The sequence below is a fragment of the Podarcis gaigeae genome, assembly GCF_964106915.1.
Source record: "Podarcis gaigeae genome assembly, chromosome: 9".
Taxonomy (NCBI): domain Eukaryota; kingdom Metazoa; phylum Chordata; class Lepidosauria; order Squamata; family Lacertidae; genus Podarcis; species Podarcis gaigeae.
In genome coordinates this window covers 11,159,210-11,182,982 of record NC_139685.1, presented here as the reverse complement: position 1 = coordinate 11,182,982, position 23,773 = coordinate 11,159,210, and the positions used below count along the sequence as shown (strand labels likewise).

Genomic DNA, 23,773 nt, shown 5'->3' with positions numbered 1-23,773 from the left:
ATACCGTAATGAGAGATGGAAAAATCGTGGAATGAATTTTTTATGACTGTAGGGGAAATGTCTTAAGAGATCAAGTTCAGATATATTAGTTTTAATGAGAAATAAGATTAAATAAAGTAAAAATGGATGGTTAATTGGTGAAAGAAGAGAATGTAAAATTACAGTATATTGAGATAAATTATTAGGATAAAAACAAAGATGAAGGATTTGCTGAAATATTTAACTGAACTAGAATACATAGAGGGGAGGTGTGAGGAGGTCAAGGAAATAAGAAAGAAAGTTATGTAAAGGTTTGATTTGTTCTTTTTTTTGATTGTATGTAGTTCCCCCCCTTTTTTAGTATATAATATTTTATTAAGTTTTACACAAAAAAACATGAAAAAGCAAACATTACATAAAAGTAAAAAAAAAAGATACACAAATAAAAAAGAAAAAGAGAATTTTAGCATATAAAAAAAACTCACATTCCAATTATAACATTCAAAACCTTATTTTCCTTCCTTCCGCCCGCCTCCCGATCTTGTATTCTACGTAATAATTAGTTCAGCAAGATCATTCTTATTAATTTTCGTCCTTCGTCCCTCCCTTTGTACTCTTATTTAACTTAATCACTAGAACCCCTTCTTTTCCTTTTCAATGTCCTCAACATTCAAAAATTTTACAGTGTTTTTGTAAATAAAGTTTAAACTTCTTCCAGTTCTCTTCCACCTGCTCTTCTCCTTGATCTCGAATTCTGCCGGTCATTTCAGCCAGTTCCATATAGTCTATTACTTGCATCTGCCATTCTTCCAAGGTGGGTAGATCTTGCGTCTTCCAATGCTTTGCAATGAGTACTCTTGCTGCTGCTGTAGCATACATAAAAAAGGTCCTGTCCTTCTTTGGCACCAGTTGGCCGACCATACCCAGGAGAAAGGCCTCTGGTTTCTTCAAGAAGGTATACTTAAATACCTTTTTCAGTTCATTATATATCATTTCCCAGAAAGCCTTAATCCTTGGGCACGTCCACCAAAGGTGAAAGAATGTCCCTTCAGTTTCTTTACATTTCCAACATTTATTATCGGGCAAGTGGTAAATTTTTGCAAGTTTGACTGGGGTCATGTATCACCTATATATCATTTTCATAATATTCTCTCTTAAGGCATTACATGCTGTGAATTTCATACCGGTGGTCCACAACTGTTCCCAGTCAACAAACATGATGTTATGACCAACATCTTGTGCCCATTTTATCATAGCAGATTTTACCGTTTCATCCTCAGTATTCCACTTCAACAGCAGGTTATACATTCTCGACAATATCTTGGCATTGGGTTCTAACAATTCTGTTTCCAACTTTGATTTTTCCACCTGGAAACCAATTTTCCTGTCCAAATAGTAGGCCTCTCTTACTTGAAAATAACGTAACCAGTCTCACACCTTATCCTTAAGTTTCTCATAACTTTGCAATTTCACTTTATCTCCCTCCTGCTCCAAATTTTCCCAATATTTTGGCCAGTTAGATTCCATATTAAGCTTTTTCAGGGCCTTTGCTTCCATAGGTGAGAGCCACCTAGGGGTTTTATTTTCCAATAAATCTTTGTATTTCATCCAGACATTAAACAATGCTTTCCTGACAATATGGTTTTTAAATGCTTTATACACTTTAGCCTTACCCTACCACAATATGCATGCCACCCAAAAACATTATCATATCCTTCCAAGTCTAAAATGTCCGTGTTTTCAAGAAGTAGCCAATCCTTCAACCAGCAAAAAGCTGCTGCTTCATAATATAACTTAAAGTCCGGCAGGGCAAACCCCCCTCTTTCCTTTGCATCAGTAAAGGATTTTATTCTGGGCTTTTTGCCCTGCCAGACAAATCTAGAAATTTCTTTTTGCCACTTCTCAAAACAGTCCATTTTGTCAATGATTTGTAACGTCTGAAACAAAAACAACATTCTTGGCAATACATTCATTTTGATAACAGCAATTCTACCCAGTAAGGAAAGTTTCAAGTTTGTCCAAATTTCAAGATCTTTTTTCACTTCTGACCAACACTTCTCATAATTATCTTTAAATAAATTTACATTCTTCGAAGTCAAGTTCACCCCTAGGTATTTCACTTTTTTCACCAATGTTAAACCTGTTTCTTCCTGAAACCTTTCCTTCTCTACTGCTGTCAATTTTTTCTCTAAAACCATAGTTTTAGATTTATTCAATTTAAAACCTGCCACCTGACCAAATTCTTGTATTATTTCCAAAGCTCTTTTAGAACTAGGGATTGGCTCCTGTAATGTCAGTACTAGGTCATCTGCGAAGGCTTTAAGTTTGTAGTGTTTAACTCCGACCTGTATATCCTGGATCTGTTGGTCCCTTCTAATCATGTTCAGTAAGACCTCCAGGACTGAGATGAAAAGCAAAGGGGAAATTGGGCATCCTTGTCGTGTCCCTTTCTCTATATTAACTTTTTTTGTGACAGCATTATTCACTATTAATTTTGCCTTTTGTTCTGAGTAAATCACACCTATACCGTTTCCAAACCTTTCTCCAACCCCCATCCCTTGCAAATTTTTCCTCATAAAACTCCAAGAAATATTGTCAAAGGCTTTCTCCGTATCAATAAATATCAAGACAGCTTTTGTGTTTATATTAACTTGTAGCTTTTCCAAAATGTCAATTAAATTTCTCGTATTATTTGACAGTTGCCTGCCTGGGAGAAAGCCAGCTTGGTCTTTATGAATCATTGTTGCTAAGACTTTTTTCAATCTTCTAGCCAGAATATCAGCAAAAATTTTGTAATCCACATTAAGTTGGGATATGGGGCGGTAGTTCTTGAGTTGTGTCTTTTCTGTCTCATTTTTCGGTATAAGCGTGATGTAAGCTTCTTTCCACGACTCCGACGCTCTTTTCCCTTCCATAATTTCATTGCAAACCTCCATTAGAGGTTGAATTAAGTAGTCTTTCATATCTTTGTAATATTTGGAGGTTAACCCATCCGGGCCTGGAGACTTGCCTAGTTGCAGATTCTTGATGGCACCTTCAACCTCCTGTTCAGAAATTTTATCATTCAGTGTTAATTTATTCTCTTGAGATATTTTTTGTAATCCATTTGTTTCCAAAAATTTCTCGATTTTAATTTCATTCTGTGGCCCTTGTGAATACAATTGCTTAAAGTATCTCTGGAAACAGTCTTGAATCTCCCGTGGGTTTTGTATATTTCTTCCATTTACTTCAAGATTGGTGACAGTGTTTAATTTCTGTCTTTTATTCAGCTGCCAAGCTAGCAGCTTTCCACACTTATTGGCCGATTCAAAGGTTTTTTTGTCTCATTTGTTTAATTTTCCATTCTATGTCCTGATTAACCATTTTCAAATATTGTGCCTGGTGTAGTTTAATTTATCGTAAGATATCTTGTGACTTAGGTTTAATCCTTAATCTCTTCTCGCCTTCTCTAATTTTCTCTAAAATCTTTTCTTTCTTCTCCTCTTGAAGTTTCCTCTTTATAGCATTTTGCTGAATCAGGAACCCCCTCATTACAGCTTTGCTTGCGTCCCAGATTACTCTTTTCTCCACAGTAGTCTTCAAATTTATTTCGAAATAGTCTTTCAGTGTTTTTTGGGCCTTCTTCACAATTTCAGAGTCTCTAAACAAGGTGTAATTCATTCTCCATCTAAAGGAACCAGTCGGTGTTAGTTTCATATCCATCCTCACTGGGTTATGGTCGGAGCAGATTTTTGGGCAGATTTCCACCTTTCGAATCTTGGGTGCCATCCCTCTTGTAATCCAAATTTGGTCTATTCTAGTCCAAGTCAAATTGGCTTCAGAGAAGAAAGTCCCCTCTCTACCTAGGGGGTTTTTAGTTCTCCAAATGTCAATCAAGTCCATATTGTCTGTCAGTTCAAAAAAGGTCTTTGGTAGTCTTCCATCTTTTGTAACTACCTGTCTTTCAGATTTATCCATATGTGTCGACACAACGCCATTCATGTCTCCCATAAAGATGATATTTTGATCTATAAAGTCCATTAACGTCTCATGCAGTTTCTTATAAAACTCTGATTTCCCCTCGTTGGGTGCGTAGACTCCAATTATTACTAATTTCTCTCCTTGGAATTGTATTTCAATTGCCACGAATCGTCCATGTTCATCTTTAAGGAGAAACTTTGGTGATAGTTTCTCTTTTGCATAAATCACAACTCCTCTTTTTTTTTACTTTATCTGATGAGATGAAGTCTTGGCCTAACTTTTTGTTTATCAATAATTTCCTATGGAGTCTAGTTATAATAATAATAATGATTTTATTGCATTAGCCATGCGGCCATAGCATAATATACATAGAAATAACAACATAAAATGGGGGTGGGGAAATAAAAGTGTATGCCGTTCTGGGCGAATACTTTGAGAAAATGGGGATAACAAAGGTAACGGGAGATTTAAAACATCGAGTGACAGAGAATACAAAAAACAGGTTCGATTGTGCCTAGTTATATGTGTTTCTTGTAGGCAAATTGGGTCCAATTGTTCCTTTTTCAAAATATGAAAAATCCTCTTCCTTTTGCTAGGGGAATTCAAACCTCGAATATTCCAAGTTAACATCTGCAGAGACGTTGTTATTCTGATGTTCCACCAGTTGCTCCTAGAAGTTGCTCTTGGTTTGTCGGCGGTGTCTCTTTCTCTAGTTGGTCCAGTCCCAAGGGGGCTCTTCCTAAGTCAAGAGGTCCCAGTCCTAATATTTCCGAGTCTTTTGTTCTGGCCTCTCTTTGTAGTTCTTCTCCAAAGTCTCTCATAAAACTCACTTTATCTTCCTCTGATCTTATCTTAATTTTCTTTCCTTTAAATGTAAACGAGAGACCTTGCGGAAATTCCCACCTGAACAAAATTCCGTTTCTTTTTAGCAGGTCCACCAAATTTCCGTAGTTGGCTCTAAGGTCAAGTAAATATTTCAGAATATCTTTAAAAATCTCAATTCTCACCCCTTGGATGTCGAGTGCTTTCTGGTAGTGGAGACTCAGTATTTTATCTTTTTCCTCCTTTGACCTTAAGGCAATCAAGCAGTCTCTCGCTCTGTTTTTCCTTTTAACCCTTCCCAATCGAAAAGCACTCACTATCTTAAATTCTTCTTTATCTGGATCCAGGTCCCAGCACTCCTCAAATTCCGATGTGAGCAGTTCTATCAAGTCTCCTTCTTCTGTTTCTGGGACCGCCCTAATTCTCAAATTGGTCTGTTTCTCTTTAAGTTTAATCAAAGAGAATTGTACCTTGTATTCATCCAGTTTTTTATTTATTGGTGGTATCTTTTGTTCTACTGCCAGTACCCTCTCTTTCGCTTCCTCCGCAGTCTTCTCTGTCTCCTTGGACTCCTGCAGCAATCTGTCAATCGCCTGGGTGTTAGAGTTCACATTCGTCCCCAAGTCATTTACTTTTTGCCCCAAGTCCTTAATAGTTGAAGTATTTAGGTCAATCTTAGCTGTCAAATTTTGTAGGGCCGATAAGATCTTGTCTAATGTTGCAGAGTCCGATCCTTTTCCTTTTGGTTCTTCCCTCTCTGTAACTTGTGGGACAGAGAGTCCTGCTGATGATGTTCTTCTATGCAGAAGTTGCTGCTGTGCCTGCAGCTGCTGCTGTTGTTTAAGTTTAGCTCTTGTTGATACTTTATCTAGAGGCTTTTCTTGCAACTTGTCTGGTTGTTTCTCATCCATTTGCCTCTAGAAATCAAGGTCACACACACAGTTCCCAAGCTTCCTTCTTAACCGTAAGCAGTAACAGCTGCAGTGGAAAATCCCCAGCTATGACACAAAGTTCCTCTAGGGTAGCAGAGTACCAAGTTGTTTCATCAATGGTTGTTAAACAGTAACTTCATCAGCTCCCCAGTTATCTTTCCAATTGTTGCAGGAGTAAAACAGTTACAAACTTGGAAGCTCCCTTAATTGTTACCAGTCCTTCTCAGCATTCAGCAGCAAAAGTTACAATGTCCATAAACGGTGCTTTCACAGTAGCCTTGCAATTGTTTAAGGCAGACCAGCAGATCAATATCAAAAATAAAGTGGTGGATTTTCTGTCCCCCCCTTCCCTACTTGGGGGGGGGGGGTTTCTTTTGATCTGGCAGTGAAATTTAGCTCTATATAAAAGACCAGTCAATGGTTCAAAGTTCCCTTGTCCCTTGCTTTCATTCTATTTACAAGATCGGCAAAACGGACTTCCTGTTTGCACTTTGCCGATTTCAGGTTCGAATTTAAGTTCAAGTTCAAAGTCCCGATCAAAGTGTCAAGTTCAAATTCAAAGTCCAATTTTACTAGGTCTTAGCTTTGATCTTTCCAGATTCCAAATTCTTACTCACGGATAGCTGTTTTAATCCGACGTTTCACAGGAAAAAGGCCAACGCTCTCCGGTAACTGCTATGCAGCTTCACTCCGCAGAAGTAGCGATCGGCTCCAGCACAGCGCTACACCCCCGCTCCGCTCCGGAGCTCTTTTCAGGGCTCCTTTGACAGTTCGGGAGGGCGCAAAGGGTGCCCACTGAGCCCCACGGCTCCAGGCTTCTCCCGCCTGCGGGTTTTTTAAGGGTCCTCCGCTTCACTGTAGCGGTGGACCCGATTTCTGCGGAGCTTCCCCCTCCGTTTCAGAGGGTACTGATTTAAAATATTGGTTTAGCTTTGTCCCTTACCTTTTTCTCCCTGATCTGGCCACAATGATCCACGTGACGGTCACCTCCAGGCTTGATTATTGTAACTCGCTGTACACGGGGCTGCCTTTGAAGCTGACCCAGAAACTCCAGCGGGTGCAGAATGCCGCGGCGAGGCTCCTTATGGGGTCCTTGGCACGGGACCACATTCATCCAGTGCTTTACCAACTGGCTCCCAGTGGAGTACAGGGTCAGGTTTAAGGTGCTGGTTTTGACCTTCAAAGCCCTATGCCAGTGTGGTGTAGTGGTTAAGAGCAGTAGACTCTGGTGAACCGGGTTGCGTCTCCGATCCTCCACATGCAGCTGCTGGGTGACCTTGGGCCAGTCACACTGCTTTGAAGTCTCTCAGCCCCACTCACCTCACAGAGTGTTTGTTGTGGGGGAGGAAGGGAAAGGAGAATGTTAGCTGCTTTGAGACTCCTTCAGGTAGTGATAAAGCGGGATATCTCCTCTTCTTCTCTTCTATGTGGCCTAGGACCCACGTACCTATGGGACTGCCTCTCCTGGTATGCCCCGCAGAAGACCTTAAGGTCCACAAATGACAACATTTTGGAGGTCCCAAGTCGCAAGGTGGTTAGATTGGTCTCAATTAGGGCAGGGCCTTTTCAGTACTGGCCCTGAGTTGGTGGAATGCTCTGTCACAGGGCCCTGTGGGACTAGGGCCCTGTGGGACTTGACATCTTTCTGCAGGGCCTGCAAGACAGAGCTGTTCCGCCTGGCCTTTGGTTTGGACTCAGTCTGACCCTTATGTTTCCCTCCCCTTATGGTTTTGATCTACGGGCTACTTTTAAAATGAGGCTGCATTTTAAATTGCATTTTAAATTGGGTTTCCCCCCGCTATTATGTTTTTACTGTAATTTTACTGGTGTTAGCCGCTCTGAGGCCGGCTCTGGCTGGGGAGGGTGAGGTAATAATAATAATAATAATAATAATAATAATAATAATAATAGTAATAATTTAACTCAAAGCAATCTGCCCTGTAAGTCTTATGTCTTAATAGTTTTCCTGCTGGAAACTGATGCCTTTAAGAGACTTACAACCATCATGAACCTCCTTGAAATCTGAGCTGAATACTGCCTTTATAACTTAGTTGTACAGAAAAGCACAGTAGCCACTTGCTGTTGGGGTGACCACACATCTAGTTTAGTCAGAATGAAACCCATTTTTGTCATTGGGGGTGGGACTTAAGGTGAATGTGGATGAGCACAGACTTCCCCCCTGATTTTGTCACAGGTTCTGACTGCCTCTGAACCCCAGCAAAAGTGAGGTCCTTTGTAAATTGGGAGAAAGGGAGTGATTCCTACTCTCTTTGTTGCTTGCCCTGTGTTTTTATCTCCTGGCACAAGTTGTTAGACCTATTTGTATCAAATTTGCATTAACTTATTGGGTGAAAAGCAAGAGTTTTAACCAGAGGAACTGCATGTAACAGTAACACAATTCAATATACACAAAACAGATGGAGACCTAAATAATAACTATGTCAACTGTAAACAGACTTAAAATTCTGAGTTTCCCTGGCAAATCACAGCAATCCCTTTTAAAATTTCGTACCAGTTTTAACATGCGTTGAAAGAAACACACGTACCTGAATAAAATTATATAAAATCTGAATAAAACTGGTGACTGTATTTGTGGGTTTCTGATCAGGGTGAGGTCTTTGTTTTATTTCCAAAGTGGATTCTGCACAATTCTCATATGAAAAAGAAGGAATCTTTCTTCCTCGTGTGTCCCACTTTTGAACTGGTGTGAATTATTCTTTCAAACTGGTGTTCTTTCGAACTGGTGTGAATTCTTTCCTTAGATATTAGTTGTATTTGTATTATACAAGAAGATACCTTTGGTCTTAGTGACGGTGAGTGTGAACATTTCTGAAATGGTGCAGATATAAAAACTACCATTTACTCTATTGAAATGCTGACCTTTGTAATTAACCATTGTAATTACTCTAATCTAAAAGCTTGCCATGACTCTTCTGTTTCCAACTGCCAGTAATCAAATATCTCTGGCTGATCCAGCTGAGACAGACACATTTAAATGGAAATCATCTGATCTTTTCTCATTTTTCCCCCTATAGCATTTATGAAGCTTGCACTCATCAGAGGACATTTTGCAAGCCTAGCTTCTCCCTGATTAGCTGTAGTGGGTTGAGCAAAATCAGGTCAGCCATTCTTGCTGACCCAAGAATTGAAAAAGCATTTGGGCCAGAGACTAACACTTTAAGTTCTTGCAGTCCTTAGCTAGATCTGCCATAATGCTGGGTGAGGAGGACAAAGTTGAAGTTTGTTAAATGCATGTGGTCCAGAACTGGTCTATTCTGAGTTACATGCTTAGTGGTTATATCTGTCTATCAGTTGGTATCTGTATTGGATTTAAAATAGACTTATTTATGCAATTGTTTTATGGTATAGAGTGGTACCTCAGGTTAAGTACTTAATTTGTTCCGGAGGTCCGTACTTAACCTGAAACTGTTCTTAACCTGAAGCACCCCTTTAGCTAATGCTGCTGCTGCTGCACAATTTCTGTTCTCATCCTGAAGCAAAGTTCTTAACCTGAATCACGATTTCTGGGTTAGCGGAGTCTGTAACCTGAAGCGTATGTAACCCGAGGTACCACTGTAGTGAAATCCCTTTGAGATGCTTCATAGAAAGTAATTCAGAAATGAAGAAACATAATATATAGCAGCACAATTCAGATCTGCAAGGTCAGATACCCACAATTCTGGCTTCAGGAAGCTAACACTGGAGAGCCATTGTGGTGTAGTGGTTAAAAGCCATAGACTTGTAATCTGGTGAACCGGGTTCGCGTCTCTGCTCCTCCACATGAAGCTGCTGGGTGACCATGGGCTAATCACACTTCTCTGAAGTCTCTCAGCCCCACTCGCCTCACAGAGTGTTTGTTGTGGGGGAGGAAGGGAAAGGAGAATGTTAGCCGCTTTGAGACTCCTTTGGGTAGTGATAAAGCGGGATATCAAATCCAAACTCTTCTTCTTCTTCTCTTCTTTCAAAAATTGACTATATCAACAGGCCATGTTTGGACCCAACACTAAATCATGATAAAACTAACCCTGCTTCCTCTCTCGTACTCAGGTGTTTAATCCATTTCCATTGTCATCTGTCCACAGCTTGTCAGTTCATCTGAACAGTGGCAAACTCTAAATCTTCCTCTGATGGAGAGGAATAGCACTTTACTCACCAAAGAGGCCCTGACTGGCTCCAAACCAGTCAGAAAACTGTTTAAAAGCAACAACACCACATTACAAAATAAGAAAACCACAATAAGAGACATAGCTGTTTTTGGGGGGGAGATGGCAGCTTTGAAATGACTGTTGGCTCTTTATCTTGAGCTGGGAAAGCGTGATTGAAGCTTGCAGTTGCTAGATAATTGCTCTGCCAGTTCAAAAAGGTTACAGGAATTGAATCTGTGTTGTTTAATGTACAACTTTTAAAGTAAAACAGTGGATTGAGAGTGAAATGAATCAATGGCCACAATAAAGTCCCCTTTGATTTTTATGCGCTAGTTGTCAGCAATTAATATTAAGAAACATAAAGTTCTCTTTTAGTGCAGGTATACAGAGTTGGAACAAAGGACTATCCTTTTCGTTGTTGTTTAGTCGTTTAGTCGTGTCTGACTCTTCGTGACCCCATGGACCAGAGCACGCCAGGCACTCCTGTCTTCCACTGCCTCCCACAGTTTGGTCAAACTCATATTCGTAGCTTCGAGAACACTGTCCAACCATCTCGTCCTCTGTTGTTCCCTTCTCCTTGTGCCCTCCATCTTTCCCAACATCAGGGTCTTTTCCAGGGAGTCTTCTCTTCTCATGAGGTGGCCAAAGTATTGGAGCCTCAACTTCAGGATCTGTCCTTCCAGTGAGCACTCAGGGCTGATTTCCTTCAGAATGGAGAGGTTTGATCTTCTTGCAGTCCATGGGATTCTCAAGAGTCTCCTCCAGCACCATAATTCAAAAGCATCAATTCTTCGGAGATCAGCCTTCTTTATGGTCCAGCTCTCACTTCCATATATCACTACTGGGAAAACCATAGCTTTAATTATACGGACCTTTGTTGGCAAGGTGATGTCTATGCTTTTTAGATTCAGGAACCTTTAAATAAGGCAGAATTCTAACCAAATAATGTCAGCCTTTATGAAAGTCATAAGGGCTCATCTGGACTTCCTGGTGTGCTGCATTTCTAGGTACAGGTTGAGGCTTTAAAACTACTTGTCAGAGGTTAGTTGGTTGGTGGTGGTTTTTGTTGTTTAGGCCTGGAGCTCTCCCCAGGAAAACCTGCATTTTGCCACTAAATAAGAGCAGATTGCAATAAGGTTTTCTGCAGATTGCTGTTTGCTCTGATACAGCAGTAAACAGGGATGTGGGTGGCGCTGTGCGTTAAACCACAGAGCCTAGGACTTGCCGATCAGAAGGTCGGCGGTTTGAATCCCCGCAGCGGGGTGAGCTCCCATTGCTCGGTCCCTGCTCCTGCCAACCTAGCAGTTCAAAAGCATGTCGAAGTGCCTGTAGATAAATAGGTACCGCTCCGGCGGGAAGGTAAATGGCGTTTCCATGCACTGCTCTGATTTGCCAAAAGCGGCTTAGTCATGCTGGCCACATGACCCGGAAGCTGTACGCCGGCTCCCTTAGCCAATAAAGCAAGATTAGCGCCGCAACCCCAGAGTCAGTTACGACTGGACCTAATGGTCAGGGGTCCCTTTACCTTTACCTTAGCAGTAAAACATGGATTTTCCTAGGGAAATCAATGGGAGAAAAAACTAAAAGTCCTGGTATGACACAGAGCTTTAAAGTGCATACCTGTGCCTGGAAAGCACAGTGCGAAAAGGATGTCTGGATGAGCCCTTAATTATGTCATTAGCTTGATCGCCTAGGGCGATTTAGCACGACAGAGGTAAAGAAAATGGCCTCATGTCATTTGTGTGCTTACTGTGTGGGTTGATGAGCCTTCTATAGGAATTCATAAACAAACACCTGACATATGTTAGTAGCGCTCTTTCTATTGCTGGTGTAAAATGAAAACATTTATTCACAAGAAAAGTCCCTTCTGCAGTGCAGCTGCAATCTCTGAATACACTTCCAGCTGGTACCTCAGCAAAGGTGGGGAGGCACACAGAGCTGGTATTTTGAGAGCTGTGGCTTGGGTAGATGTTCTTACTTCAAACATTTTCTCATGCTCAAGATGAAGGCCGGTTGCAGAATAAAAATAAGTTCCCCCACAGTCCACCCAGTAGACTGGAATCGGTGTATGTATGTTGCATTAGTCGTATTCTTAAAAATGATCACATTTGCAGTAATCGGGATCAACCAAGGTTGCTACTATCTGGAGGTTTTATATCTTGAATCAGTAATAACTTGTTTAGATAGCTAGGAAGTTTCAGGGTGTTTTGCCATTTTGTTCACATTTGTTATTATGAACATCATCCACCAGAGATATTGACTAAGCTGTTGTCCAGTCACTTGTCTTCAGATGAAAACAGCAAGGTGGAAAACCCTAATTATTCGTCAGCTCTCCTCCAAGTTTGCATCTGATTTAATCCCCTGTAAATCAGAATCCAGAATGAGATAGAATTGTATTTGAAGAAAACTTAGCATAGAAAGGGAGCCTATTAAATCAGAGAATTTTTCTTACATAATTATTAATTTTGTGTTTTAGACTGAAGTTACTGTTATTTTGGAGGGTTTTCTTAAAGACACCCCACCGGGATTGTGCTGCTGGGGGCGGTGCACTCCCCCTGCACTCCTCTTCCTCCTCCAGTGTCTGTGAGGCTTGAGACACTAGGTCACAGGGGTCAACAACCTTTTTCAGCTGTGGGCCGGTCCACCGTCCCTCAGACCATGTGGTGGACCGGACTATATTTTGAAAAAAATAGTAATGAACGAATTCCTATGCCCCACAACTAACCCAGAGATGCATTTTAAATAAAAGGACACATTCTACTCTTGTAAAAACACGCTGATTCCTGGACTGTCCACGGGCCGGATTTAGAAGGCGTTTGGGCCGCATCCAGCCCCCAGGCCTTAGGTTGCCTACCCCTGGACTAGGCCCATTAGCAGACCAATAATAATAATAATAATAATACAGTGGTACCTCGGGTTAAGTACATAATTCGTTCCGGAGGTCCGTACTTAACCTGAAACTGTTCTTAACCTGAAGCACCACTTTAGCTAATGGGGCCTCCCACTGTCACCGCGCCTCTGGAGCACGATTTCTGTTCTCATCCTGAGGCAAATTCTTAAGCTGAAGCACTATTTCTGGGTTAGCGGAGTCTGTAACCTGAAGCGTATGTAACCCAAGGTACCACTGTAATGATAATAATAATTCATAATAATTTATTATTATCTGGGTGGCTTCCAACAAAAAACAACAGCACAACCAGAAGCCTTCATCTGCCCCTGCTGCAACAAAACATGTCTCTCCTGTATTGGTCTCTACAGCCACAGAGGTAAATTTCAATGGTTTGACTTCACCTCCAAAGTTGCACTCCTCTATTGTCTCCTGAGTCAGAAAGATGCCAACCAACCTGGGTGTCGGGCAGCATGAGTACACCAAATCTCTTGGGTTGTAGAGATGGTGTAACACACAATGCTTTCACCAAGCCAGTCAGTCAGTGAAGCCCAAGCTGCTGCTACTTGCCTTTTTTTTTAATCCACATGTACTGTATTGAGTGAGACACGGGTGGCGCTGTGGGTTAAACCACAGGCCTAGGACTTGCCGATCAGAAGGTCGGCGGTTCAAATCCCCGCCACAGGGTGAGCTTCCGTTGCTCAGTCCCAGCTCCTGTCGACCTAGCAGTTTGAAAGCACGTCAAAGTGCAAGTAGATAAATAGGTCCCACTCCGGCGGGAAGGTAAACAGCATTTCCATGCACTGCTCTGGTTCACCAGAAGTGGCTTAGTCATGCTGGCCACATGACCCGGAAGCTGTACGCCAGCTCCCTCAGCCAATAAAGCGAAATGAGTGCTGCAACCCCAGAGTCAGTCATGACTGGACCTAATGGTCAGGGGTTCCTTTACCTTTACCATTACTATATTGACTCAGAAGACCACTTCATGCTTTAAACTGGTTCGCAAAAGCCCATGTCCCAGTTCATTGATGGTTTTGCTGCAATAGAATGATGGCTGTCAAGGTTAACAGCAGCCACAAGGCTTCAGACAAATCAAAATTTAAGATTAGAATGGCAATGTTTCGAGGAATATATGGAAACACACTGCTCTGAAAATTGTATGTTGATATGCGTGGATTAAGTATGTAAAGTATAAAGGGGAACAATATTTAGAAAGGGTTATAAGAGATGCATTATCCAAGGAATGCAATGACAATATTCAAATTTGAACCAAAGGAAGTTGAGTAGTGGTGGATATGTGGGGTTTGTGTTTGTAGTATAGGAGGTATATGTATTTTTTTTCTTTTTGTATCAGTATATGTTAGTTTATTTTATTTTCATTTTTTGAATCATTTATTAAGAATAAATAAAAAGATACTTTGTAAAAATGAATGATGGCTTGCTTTCTGAAATTAATGGACATAATCTTAGAAGCAGAATGATTCCCACCCCCCACCCCCATTGGAACACAGGGATAAAAAAAGGAATGCAGGAAAACATTAGAAGCCACATGCCGGATTGCAGTTTTGAGATGAGAGAAAATTTATGAAACTTAAAAATAAGTAAATGCAATGTACCTTAAGAAAATCATTCTGAAGTGGTATTTCTTGATAGGGCTGCAATCCTATGCAAACTTCCCAGGGAGAAAGTCCTATTTTGAACACAGCAGGGCTTACTTCTGAGTGAACCCAGATAGAATTGTGCTGCCCATTGTCTTTTTCAATAATTGTTGCAAAAGGCTGCTTTATGAAAAAGGCATTTGCATGTTTATTACAAATGTTTGGTGTCCTTTCAAGGCCACATTCTGTTAATATCACTGATACTTCAAACAAAACTCTGGAAGCTTTTAAGGGGTTGTAGCAGAACACTCGTAGCTGCTCATCTGTCTGCAGGACACTAGACTTGAGCACCCAAAGTGCCATTATTGTCATTTTTTGGTAGCATTTGTGATTACTTTCTCAGCAATAACTTCAAAAACATAAGCTGTGGATTGCCGAACACCAGCTGTGTTTTGAAAAGCGCTTGGCTAATTGGATCCAGTATATTGCCCAAAGTAATGAAAAGAATGATAGGGAATTGGAACTTTTTAAAACCGCTGATTATTCCATTAAATATGGCTTCAATTATTCAGCAAACTCAACAATCTGATCTTTTAATGCAGGAACAAATGATCCTTTGGGAAGGTTTGGCGTCATATGCTTTGAGTCTTGATTTCATATCCTGCGACACAGGATTATCCAGTAACTTTCTACTGAAAAACAAATCTCCTGGAAATCATGTGCAAAAATAACTGCCTCACAAGACCTTAAACATTAAAAACTTTCCTAAACAGGGCTGCTTTCAGATGTCTTCCAAAAGTAAAATAGTTGTTTATTTCCTTGACATCTGATGGGAAGGCGTTCCACAGAGTGGGCGCCACTACCGAGAAGACCCTCTGCCTGGTTCCGTGTAATCTCACTTCTCACAGGAAGGGAACTGCCAGAAGGCGCTCAGAGCTGGACCTCAGTGTCCGGGCTGAATGATGGGGGTGGAGACGCTCCTTCAGGTATACTGGACCGAAGCCATTTAGCGCTTTAAAGTTCAGACCAACACTTTGAATTGTACTTGGAAACATACTGGAAGCCAATGAAGGTCTTTCAGGACCGGTGTTATATGGTCTCGGTGGCCACTCCTAGTCACCAGTCTAGCTGCCTCATTCTGGATTAGTTGTAGTTTCCAGGTCACCTTCAAAAGTAACCCCACATAGAGTGCATTGCAGTAGTCCAAGCAGGAGATAACTAGAGCATGCACCACTCTGGCGAGACAGTCTGTGGGAAGGTAGGGTCTCAGCTTGTGTACCAGATGGAGCTGGTAGACAGCTGCCCTGGACACAGAATTGACCTGCGCCTCCATGGACAGCTGTCCAAAATGACCCCCCAGGTTGCATACCTGGCCCTTCAGGGGCACAATTCCCCCATCTCAGTACCAGAAAGTTCTCCACACCTGCCGCCCCCTGTCCCCCAAAAAACAGTACTTCTGTCTCTCAGGATTCAACCTCAGTCTGTTAGCCTCCATTCATCCCTCAAATGCCTCCAGACACTCACACTGGACATTCACTGCCTTCACTGGTTCTGAATTAAAAGAGAGATAGAGCTGGGTATCATCCGCATATTGATGGACACCCAGTCCTAGGGGAAAGAGGTGGACTGCAGAGGCTGCAGTGATGTCCTTTACTGATGCATCTTTGGGCTGGGCAAACAGGTGCCATCTATCCTTCTTAACTAGGCACAATGATAGTTTTGACTAAGTTTCTGATTCTTAGCTGCCTTCTTGGGGCCTCAAGGGAACAGACGAAGATTTCAGCACAGCTATTTTCTGCTGTTGCCAGTAGCTCTGCCACTGGGCTCCACCAGGTTCTGCTGGACTCGCCTGACCTATGAGTCATTGTCCCTTAGCTCCAAGGCTTCACCTCCTGAGTTCCAGGGTCTGAGCCTCAGGGGACCAACACAGAACCTTAATTAGTTGCTAGTTACTGGATATAAAAATAAGCAGAAAAAATATGTGCTCAGTTTTTGACGTCTCTTTCTAAAAAAAACCACACTGTTAAAATAATTCTGCATCTGGCCACAGTGAAATAAGTCAATGAACTGCTGGAGAACAGCTGTATCTCCTGCCTGGTACTGGGGATGAGTGTCATGCAATAGAATATAGCCACTCTGACCTTGGTATAAGATAAAATATAATTTAGGCATCAGATAGGAGAGTTCACACTAGATTTTCACACCTGACCTTTTAGGTACTCGTAATCTTTTTCCCTAGTACACTACCGAAGAAGTAAAGCATAAGAAAGAGAGAAATCACTATGTTACAAGTAATTTAAACCGCTTTTCTGCATTTGAGTGACAGTGGAATTAAGGCATTCTTAGTGGTATTATTCATTTCCTCACAGGCACAACAGCTGTCTTCCAGTAACCAGCTAGAAGGGTGCCACACTCTTTTAGAACAGAAATCTCGGAGAAGGGAAATCTCTAAAATAGAAAGGATAATAAGACTTAATTACAGTTTCATTTGCCTAAACAACCGATCAAGGTAAGGAATAAAGATTTGTTTATAATCCTGAAATGTAAATGGGATGAAAATATGATTTGGGTTCTCTATAAATACTCAGTGTGATTGGATTCCTGTATAAAGGATGGGCTAAATGATTATCATGTAAAGTATGAACTTTGAGTCCAAAGGGTGTGAATTAAAAAAGGGACCTGTTTAAATGATTCATTGAGCCTTTGTAGCTGAAGATGCACTTCGAGAAATCTGAAGAGTCCTTCTATCCAGTAAAAGTTAAAACACCTAAAGTTATTGTTTAGGATGGCGTTTTTGGCCTCTGAGACCAAATGGAGGACTGAAGACTTCCACCACCCCCGAAGGAAACGTGGCGTTTTTACGAAAATGTGCAGAAACTGTTGTTCGGTGATACAACTGATTGTCCTGAAGCGCTCAAGTTCCACAGGTATTTTCCTTTATTGACAGTATTAGTTAAAGAGGCAGCGGTCACATTCCCTGAGGAAAGAATTTATGTAACCAAAAGAACTGTGTGTTGTTGTTGTTTTTAATCTTTTGAACCACCCCCACCACTGTTTGAAAATTGGGTGCATTACAAGTGGCATGTTTAACCTGCAGCTGTTCAGAGAAAAACTTCAGTTTATACAACAAGTATTTTGACATACCTTTAGTAATATTCTGGGTTGTGCCCAATGGCTTTTTGATAATGTGGTACAGTACCGTACATACTAGAATTCGCTCCTGCCTGTTTCATTTTGTGTCAGATGCCACTGCCTCTGGAGTTTGCCAGCATTTTCCATTCATCAGCAGGTAGGGAAATGGCAGGCCTAAATTCCACACAAAGAGCATAGGAAGCACATGTGAATGTCTGTATGTGTGGTTTTGGAGGTAGAATACAGGAGACCTCGCATAATACCATATTTTCCTGTGTATAAGACTAGGTTTTCCTCCTAAAAAATAATGTCAAAAATTAGGGAGGTGTCTTATTACACGGATACATCTCCCCCCATTTTCTTAAATCTGAGTCCCCCCAAATAGGGGGCGTCTTATACATGGGGGCACCCTATAGACAGAAAAATACGGTACCTCATTGCCTAGTTTCACCAATGGGGAAGCTCCTTTGGCAACAAAGTGCTGTTGCATTATGGGTAGTGCCATGATGCCACTATCCATGTAAGAATACTTTTAACTTCTGCATGATTGTCAAAAGAGCGCCTGGACTAAAATTGTCTATCAAAAACTTCACTCTTCTGGTTTATCACCACAACAGCTACTCACTTTGGGTTTTAGTAAAGCAAACAGTCTAATTTGTCAGCGCCTAAATGATATCGAGTATCAGAACAACTTGATTACAATAAGAAAATTTTGCCCATGGAATGACTATTTTCCACCTTCCCATTTCGACTCTCTGGCTCCCTATCTGCATAACCTAGCAATTCTAAACTATAGCCGTGCTTTTACTCTCGCAAGATTGAATGTTTTGCCCTCGGCTGCACTTGAGGGAAAATTCCAACAGATTCCACATGAAAAACGCTTATGTCCCTGCAGTACTGAATCAGTGGCACATGCCCTTCCGTCTTGCACCCCTTATGAAGACTTGAGGAATGAGATTATCACCCCTCTTTTATTGTCCATTCTGAGTCACCCAGCCACTGCCACAGTGTCCTTTGTCTTGGCAGTTCAAGATGAGCAGGTGATAGCAAAGGTTGCAAGGTTTTTAGCCGGGGCAATCAGAATAAGACCCACTATTTGACTATTGATTCAAAACCCCAAAATGTATTTTATATAATTGACTTTTTATTTCTATTCTTTGTATATCGTATTGTTGTTTTATTGCTATGGCCGATGGCTGACACGAATAAATTCATTCATTCTGAGTTCTCACCTCTGATGCTGCCACTACAGGGCCTGTTTGCATTCTCCCCATCATCTGCCACTCCCTGGGTGGTTATTTGGGGGCTGGGCTGGGGAGCCCTGAAGTCCTGCCCTGGTTGCCCTTGCATATCCTTATCTCTTTATATAGCCCAGAGGTGGGCCAGAATAAAACTGATTACCGGTCTAGCCACCCAGCCAGGAATCCATTGCTTGGTAGGCTGTATTTCTTCAACTTACATGAGAAATCTTCTTGACGTTAACCTTGAACTTGGCACAAGTTTTTGCTTCTAATCATCAGTGCGTTGCCACCTATCTTTCAATGAAGAATTCATGCTGAACTGAACAGTGAAAGTGTAGTACTCAGTATTATAATAATAATAATGTTTTTATTTATTTTTTATGGTACCGGAAGTAGTACACAGTGAGGTGCAAACTCACTGTCTGGGTTGTGCCACTTCAGACTATAGTTGGCTCACATAATGGAATATTCTGCCATATGTCCAGAGACAATGGATAAAACAAACATCGTTATCTGTACTGCTGGATAAGTGTTTAATGGTTATTGTCTTTGTAGTTGGTTAAAAAAACAATAAAAATGTGTGTTAAAAAATATCCCCTGCATTTGGGAAGGTAGTGCTTCAGGGAGAAAGATTCTAGACTACCTGAAGTCCCAATTTCCTGTGTCTGAGGACTTTTTGATGTGGAGAGGTAGTCATGTGAGCTAACAGCTGCACAGTGGCATAGCGTGGGGGGTGCAGGGGGGCCCGGCTGCACCGGGCGCAACATCTGGGGGGGGCGCTCACACTCGCAGCTCTCTGCCCCTACCTGGCTCACTCACTCTCTCTCACTGCAGTGCTGGCTGTGCGAATCCGATCCGAGCCGCCAGGTCGCCGCCCACTGTGGAGGGGGTGGGTGTCAGGCGTGCGGTGAGCAGAGAGAGCGAGGGACTATCCGGGGAGGGACAGTGCAGCGGCCGCCCAGCGCAGCGCTGAGCGTGGGAGAGAACCACACCCGACCAGACCAGGCAGCAGCAAGAAGAAGCTGGCAGCTGGCAGGTTAGGGGGCGCAAATTACTTGCCTTGCCCCGGGTGCTGACAACCCACGCTACGCCACTGCAGCTGCAGCTTAAAGTAGAGTATCCCAGACACAGGTTTACCATCTCAGTCTCGGTGTGATGCTACAGTTTGACAGCAATTTATACCAGGTTCGCACAGGTATAATTGTGAATGAACTGCTTCCCTTGGATTCTGTGGAAAAACTGAACCATTTGTCTTGCCAGCTCTGAAGGACTGGATGGATGAGAACTGCAATTTATTCCATATAAAGGGGAAACACTCTTGTTTCATGTTCTGGGATTAGATGTGCAGCCTAATGAGGTTATTATATCAGGTGTGTAGTTTCTGAGCTGGCCCTTTTTTTGTTGGCTCAGGTATTCCTCAGCTACCATTTTCTTTGGTCTTATGTTGGATCTTATGACAGTAAATTATGTTCTAGTTGCCTCCAGCTGCCCATGAAAACCATTTGGAACTTGAAATTGCATGTAATGCTATCATCAGATTATTGAAACAAAATAAAAAAAATCCTTCCAGTAGCACCTCAGAGACCAACTAAGTTTGTTATTGGTATGAGCTTTCGTGTGCATGCAAGGTATCTGAAGAAGTGTGCATGCACACGAAAGCTCATACCAATAACAAACTTATTTGGTCTCTAAGGTGATACTGGAAGGAATTTTTTTTTATTTTGTTTTGACTACGGCAGACCAACATGGCTACCTACCTGTAATCAGATTATTGGTTGATCAGAATATATTACTCTGACCTTATGAAATCTACATGTTTGTTCCAGGCTCAATCAAGATGTTCAATCAAGGTGCTGGTTTTAACTTTTAACGTCCTAAACAGCTTGGGATCTGGGTGTCTGAGATATCACCACTGGGTAGAAACTTCCAGATCCCCTCAACTCAAATTTAGAAATAACTCAAGTATTTTCTTCACAGTCAAGGTGTGTGTGGACAGTTTTCATAACCTCATTGGAAACTCAATTGAACACAGTACAACTTATTTCCAACTAAAGATACATAGGGTTGTGCAATAGGTACAATCAAGGTGAGCACCTGACTCTTAGCAAAATTTAGATGATTTAACCTTCAGTTCAGAATAAGTTAATCATTAACAATTGTTTAAAAAAACCCTCTTAAGATGACCTGACCCCTAGGATTGACTGCTCTGCTAAGTATTGCCAGCATCTGTCGCTTCTATTTTAAAAAGAACAGAGAGCTGAATACTGAAAAGCATGATTAAATTCTTAACCCTTTCATTTGAAGGGCTTAGACACTATTGCCTAGACGCAATTGGGGGGAGACAGTAATTAAATTTGTGGTGGTGAGGAAACCTGTGATCATAGCTGTCAACTTACAGATTTGAAAATAAAGGACCAGCAGCCTCGAAAATAAGGGATCAGCAGCCAAAATAAGGGATTTTCAGAGCACAGCTATGTTTAACTTCTGAGCCCTTCCCAGCCAAAGGTAGAAAGCCCAGCCAGCAGCCAAACGAAGCCTCAAGCAGTGGTTCCCACAGCGCAGCAACCCGGCAAAGGGGATGCAGCAGGGAAAACCACGGTCACCTCTCCGCTGGGAAGCGCTGAGCAAAGGCGAGTCCCCAGGCAACGTGGCCAATTTGATCGGCACAAGGCATGCAAGCTCCACCCCCCAGTTGTTGTTAGACTCCTTATTGGGTGAGCAACGCAGCCAAGCAACACAGTTGGAGCCTCCCTCCTCCCTGGCCGGCAGGGAGGGAGGGAGAGGAGCTGCTTCCTTTGAAACCCGGGAAATTTAAGGGACATCATCAATAAGGGACAGCAGCGGGACAAAGCGCTGGGATAAGGGACTTTCCTGCCAAATAAGGGACGGTTGACAACTGTGCCTGTGATACTGGATGTTTTTAGCCTCATCCTTTGGGTACTCTGCCAGGTGAGATCCATTCAGGGCAACAGTACTTACTTATACCAGTTGTGTTAGCGGAGGACTGCCTGGCCTTGGTGATGTGTCACCGTTAAGAGTTTCAGAATTGAAAAGGGTGATTTCAGGGGAAAGAGAGCTCCACCCCACAGGACACTCTTCAGTTAGGCTCAATCAAGAAAAGGAGGCAGCAGGGTATATAGAAAGTCATCAAGCCAAACCTTGAGGAGCAGATTGCCTTCTTGATTATTAAGGAGGGAATGCTAGCTGATTTCTTCTAATGAGGTCTGAGAATTACATCTGAAACATTTAGATGGATATATCCATGCAATCTGCAAGTGTGTGGATTGCATCCTTTTGAGTTGAAGCATCTAACTTGATTTCGGAAAAGTAGCCACGTCAAGTCTTTTGCAGTGCAAACAATCGGAAGAATATTCTGGCATCTTAAGAATAACAGATTTATGTTTGAAGTTTTTGAAGTTCAAGTAAAACAGAAGAGAAAAGTTCTGGAGGCCATTGGAATTCAGGATCTTGTGAAAAAGTGATGAGGCTCAATGAAATTCTGAGCTCTCATTCATTTCGCTGGGAAAACTTACTGATGGAGTGTATCCCTTCTCTCCAGCTGTTTCAGGAGGTTCTGAAGGAACATTAATATCTGTTTCTATGGTCGACTATTTCTCTAGGGAAACAATAAGTGGAAATGCAGCAGATATTGATGATTGGGGGTGAAATATCCCCAATATAGCATAGCTTTCTGAACAATTATTGGAGCTATGATGAAAAAGAGAAGCAGCTTCTGGTCACCAGTTAAGCCACTCTGTGTATAATTTATTCAACACGATTCTAAAAACATAGGCATTTTTTTATATACAAAAATTGAATCTGTAATCAACTGATAGTACTGCATCTTTGGACTCTGCATTCTATACTGTCACTGGTCCAGGGTCAGGACACTCGTGTCCTATGGGTTAAGCAGAGAAGTGATTTCCAAAGCAGAGCAGCTTTGTCACGAGAGACAGCGAACAGAGTTGAATAGGTTGTTGCTGTTGCCAGTGCAATCGACTCAGAGCAACCCAAATGATCTTTCTCCTTCCAGTGTAACGATGAGTAGCTAAACAGCACAAATAACCAGAAAACCTTATTGATACAAATGCATCATTATCTTTTAGGGAATTAAAAGGCACATTGGGAAAACAGTCTCCACCAACACAAAGTTTGAAGGAGACTTGAATTTTCAAAAGTATAAAATGGGGTGGACAGATGGAGGAGCAATAGCTGATGCTTAGGAGAAGCCAAGCATCTGACAGATTGGTATGAAATGAATGTACCATCAGAATCCAACTTGTCACTGAAGGATGTGTGACTGCTCTCTCATGTAGATAGTTATGGGTATTTTGAACTTGCTGCACGTCATCTACAATTAGACTTGCAGCCACATTGCACTTAATAGTGTAAAAAGGCAAGAAGTGATCATAAAAGGAGGATACTGAGAGGCTTTCGAATGTTGTTCCTGCAGGATCTGTGTCTTGGGGGGGGGGGTATTCAGCATTCCTCATCCCTGAAAGCAGCTGTGTAACTGACAGTGCAAAAGACCCCACTGTATGGCTGTAGCAAGGAACCTGGTTTGTACACAGATGGAAAATAGAGAGATAAAACTAGTCTGCCAGGTCTCCCAGCCTCTACAGATGTGGGGTGGACACAGCAGGAGGAGATGGCTTGTCCACACACAATCAAACGTGTATACGTCCTTTACACACAGATCAATATTTTTCAGTTTGCTCAGAACTTCCCCTCACACCTGGCTAGTGAGGCCATAGCTGGCAGCTGCCCGAAGCTTCTGCCCGCTCTAGGCCCTAGAGCTCAGCATCCTGAGACCCACAGATAAGCAAGCCAATTAGCACATATCAAATCAAGTGAATATAAACATATCTGAGCTCATTCGTGCAACAACTACCAGTTTGGGGTTATCTTGACTAACATTTCACCTTGGGTTATACGCAGGTGCACCTTGGAACTGTGCAAGAAAATGAGAGGGTGAAGTTGATCGGACCCTGACTGTGTTGTTTTCCTTTTCCTCTGGAATAAATCCCTGCAGTTTTGGAGTCCTAATTGCTGTTGTCCTGTGCTCCTAACCAGGGGA

The 23,773-nt window shown here is 42.0% G+C and overlaps 1 protein-coding gene across 4 annotated transcripts in view; it reads left to right on the top strand.

Annotated features, from left to right (window-relative positions):
* KCNIP4 (potassium voltage-gated channel interacting protein 4) overlaps nt 1–23,773 on the top strand; it is a 396,014-nt gene that overhangs the window by 28,434 nt on the left and 343,807 nt on the right. Inside the window, exons 1-2 of one of the 4 annotated variants that reach the window (XM_083755079.1) lie at nt 16,738–16,832; nt 17,108–17,250. The exons of the other annotated variants lie outside the window; for them this stretch is intronic. Coding sequence (XP_083611205.1) covers nt 17,109–17,250 — 142 coding nt within the window. The 5' untranslated portion in view covers nt 16,738–16,832; nt 17,108. Of the gene's footprint in view, nt 1–16,737; nt 16,833–17,107; nt 17,251–23,773 lie in introns of those variants that run through there. 4 annotated transcript variants of the gene reach the window in all.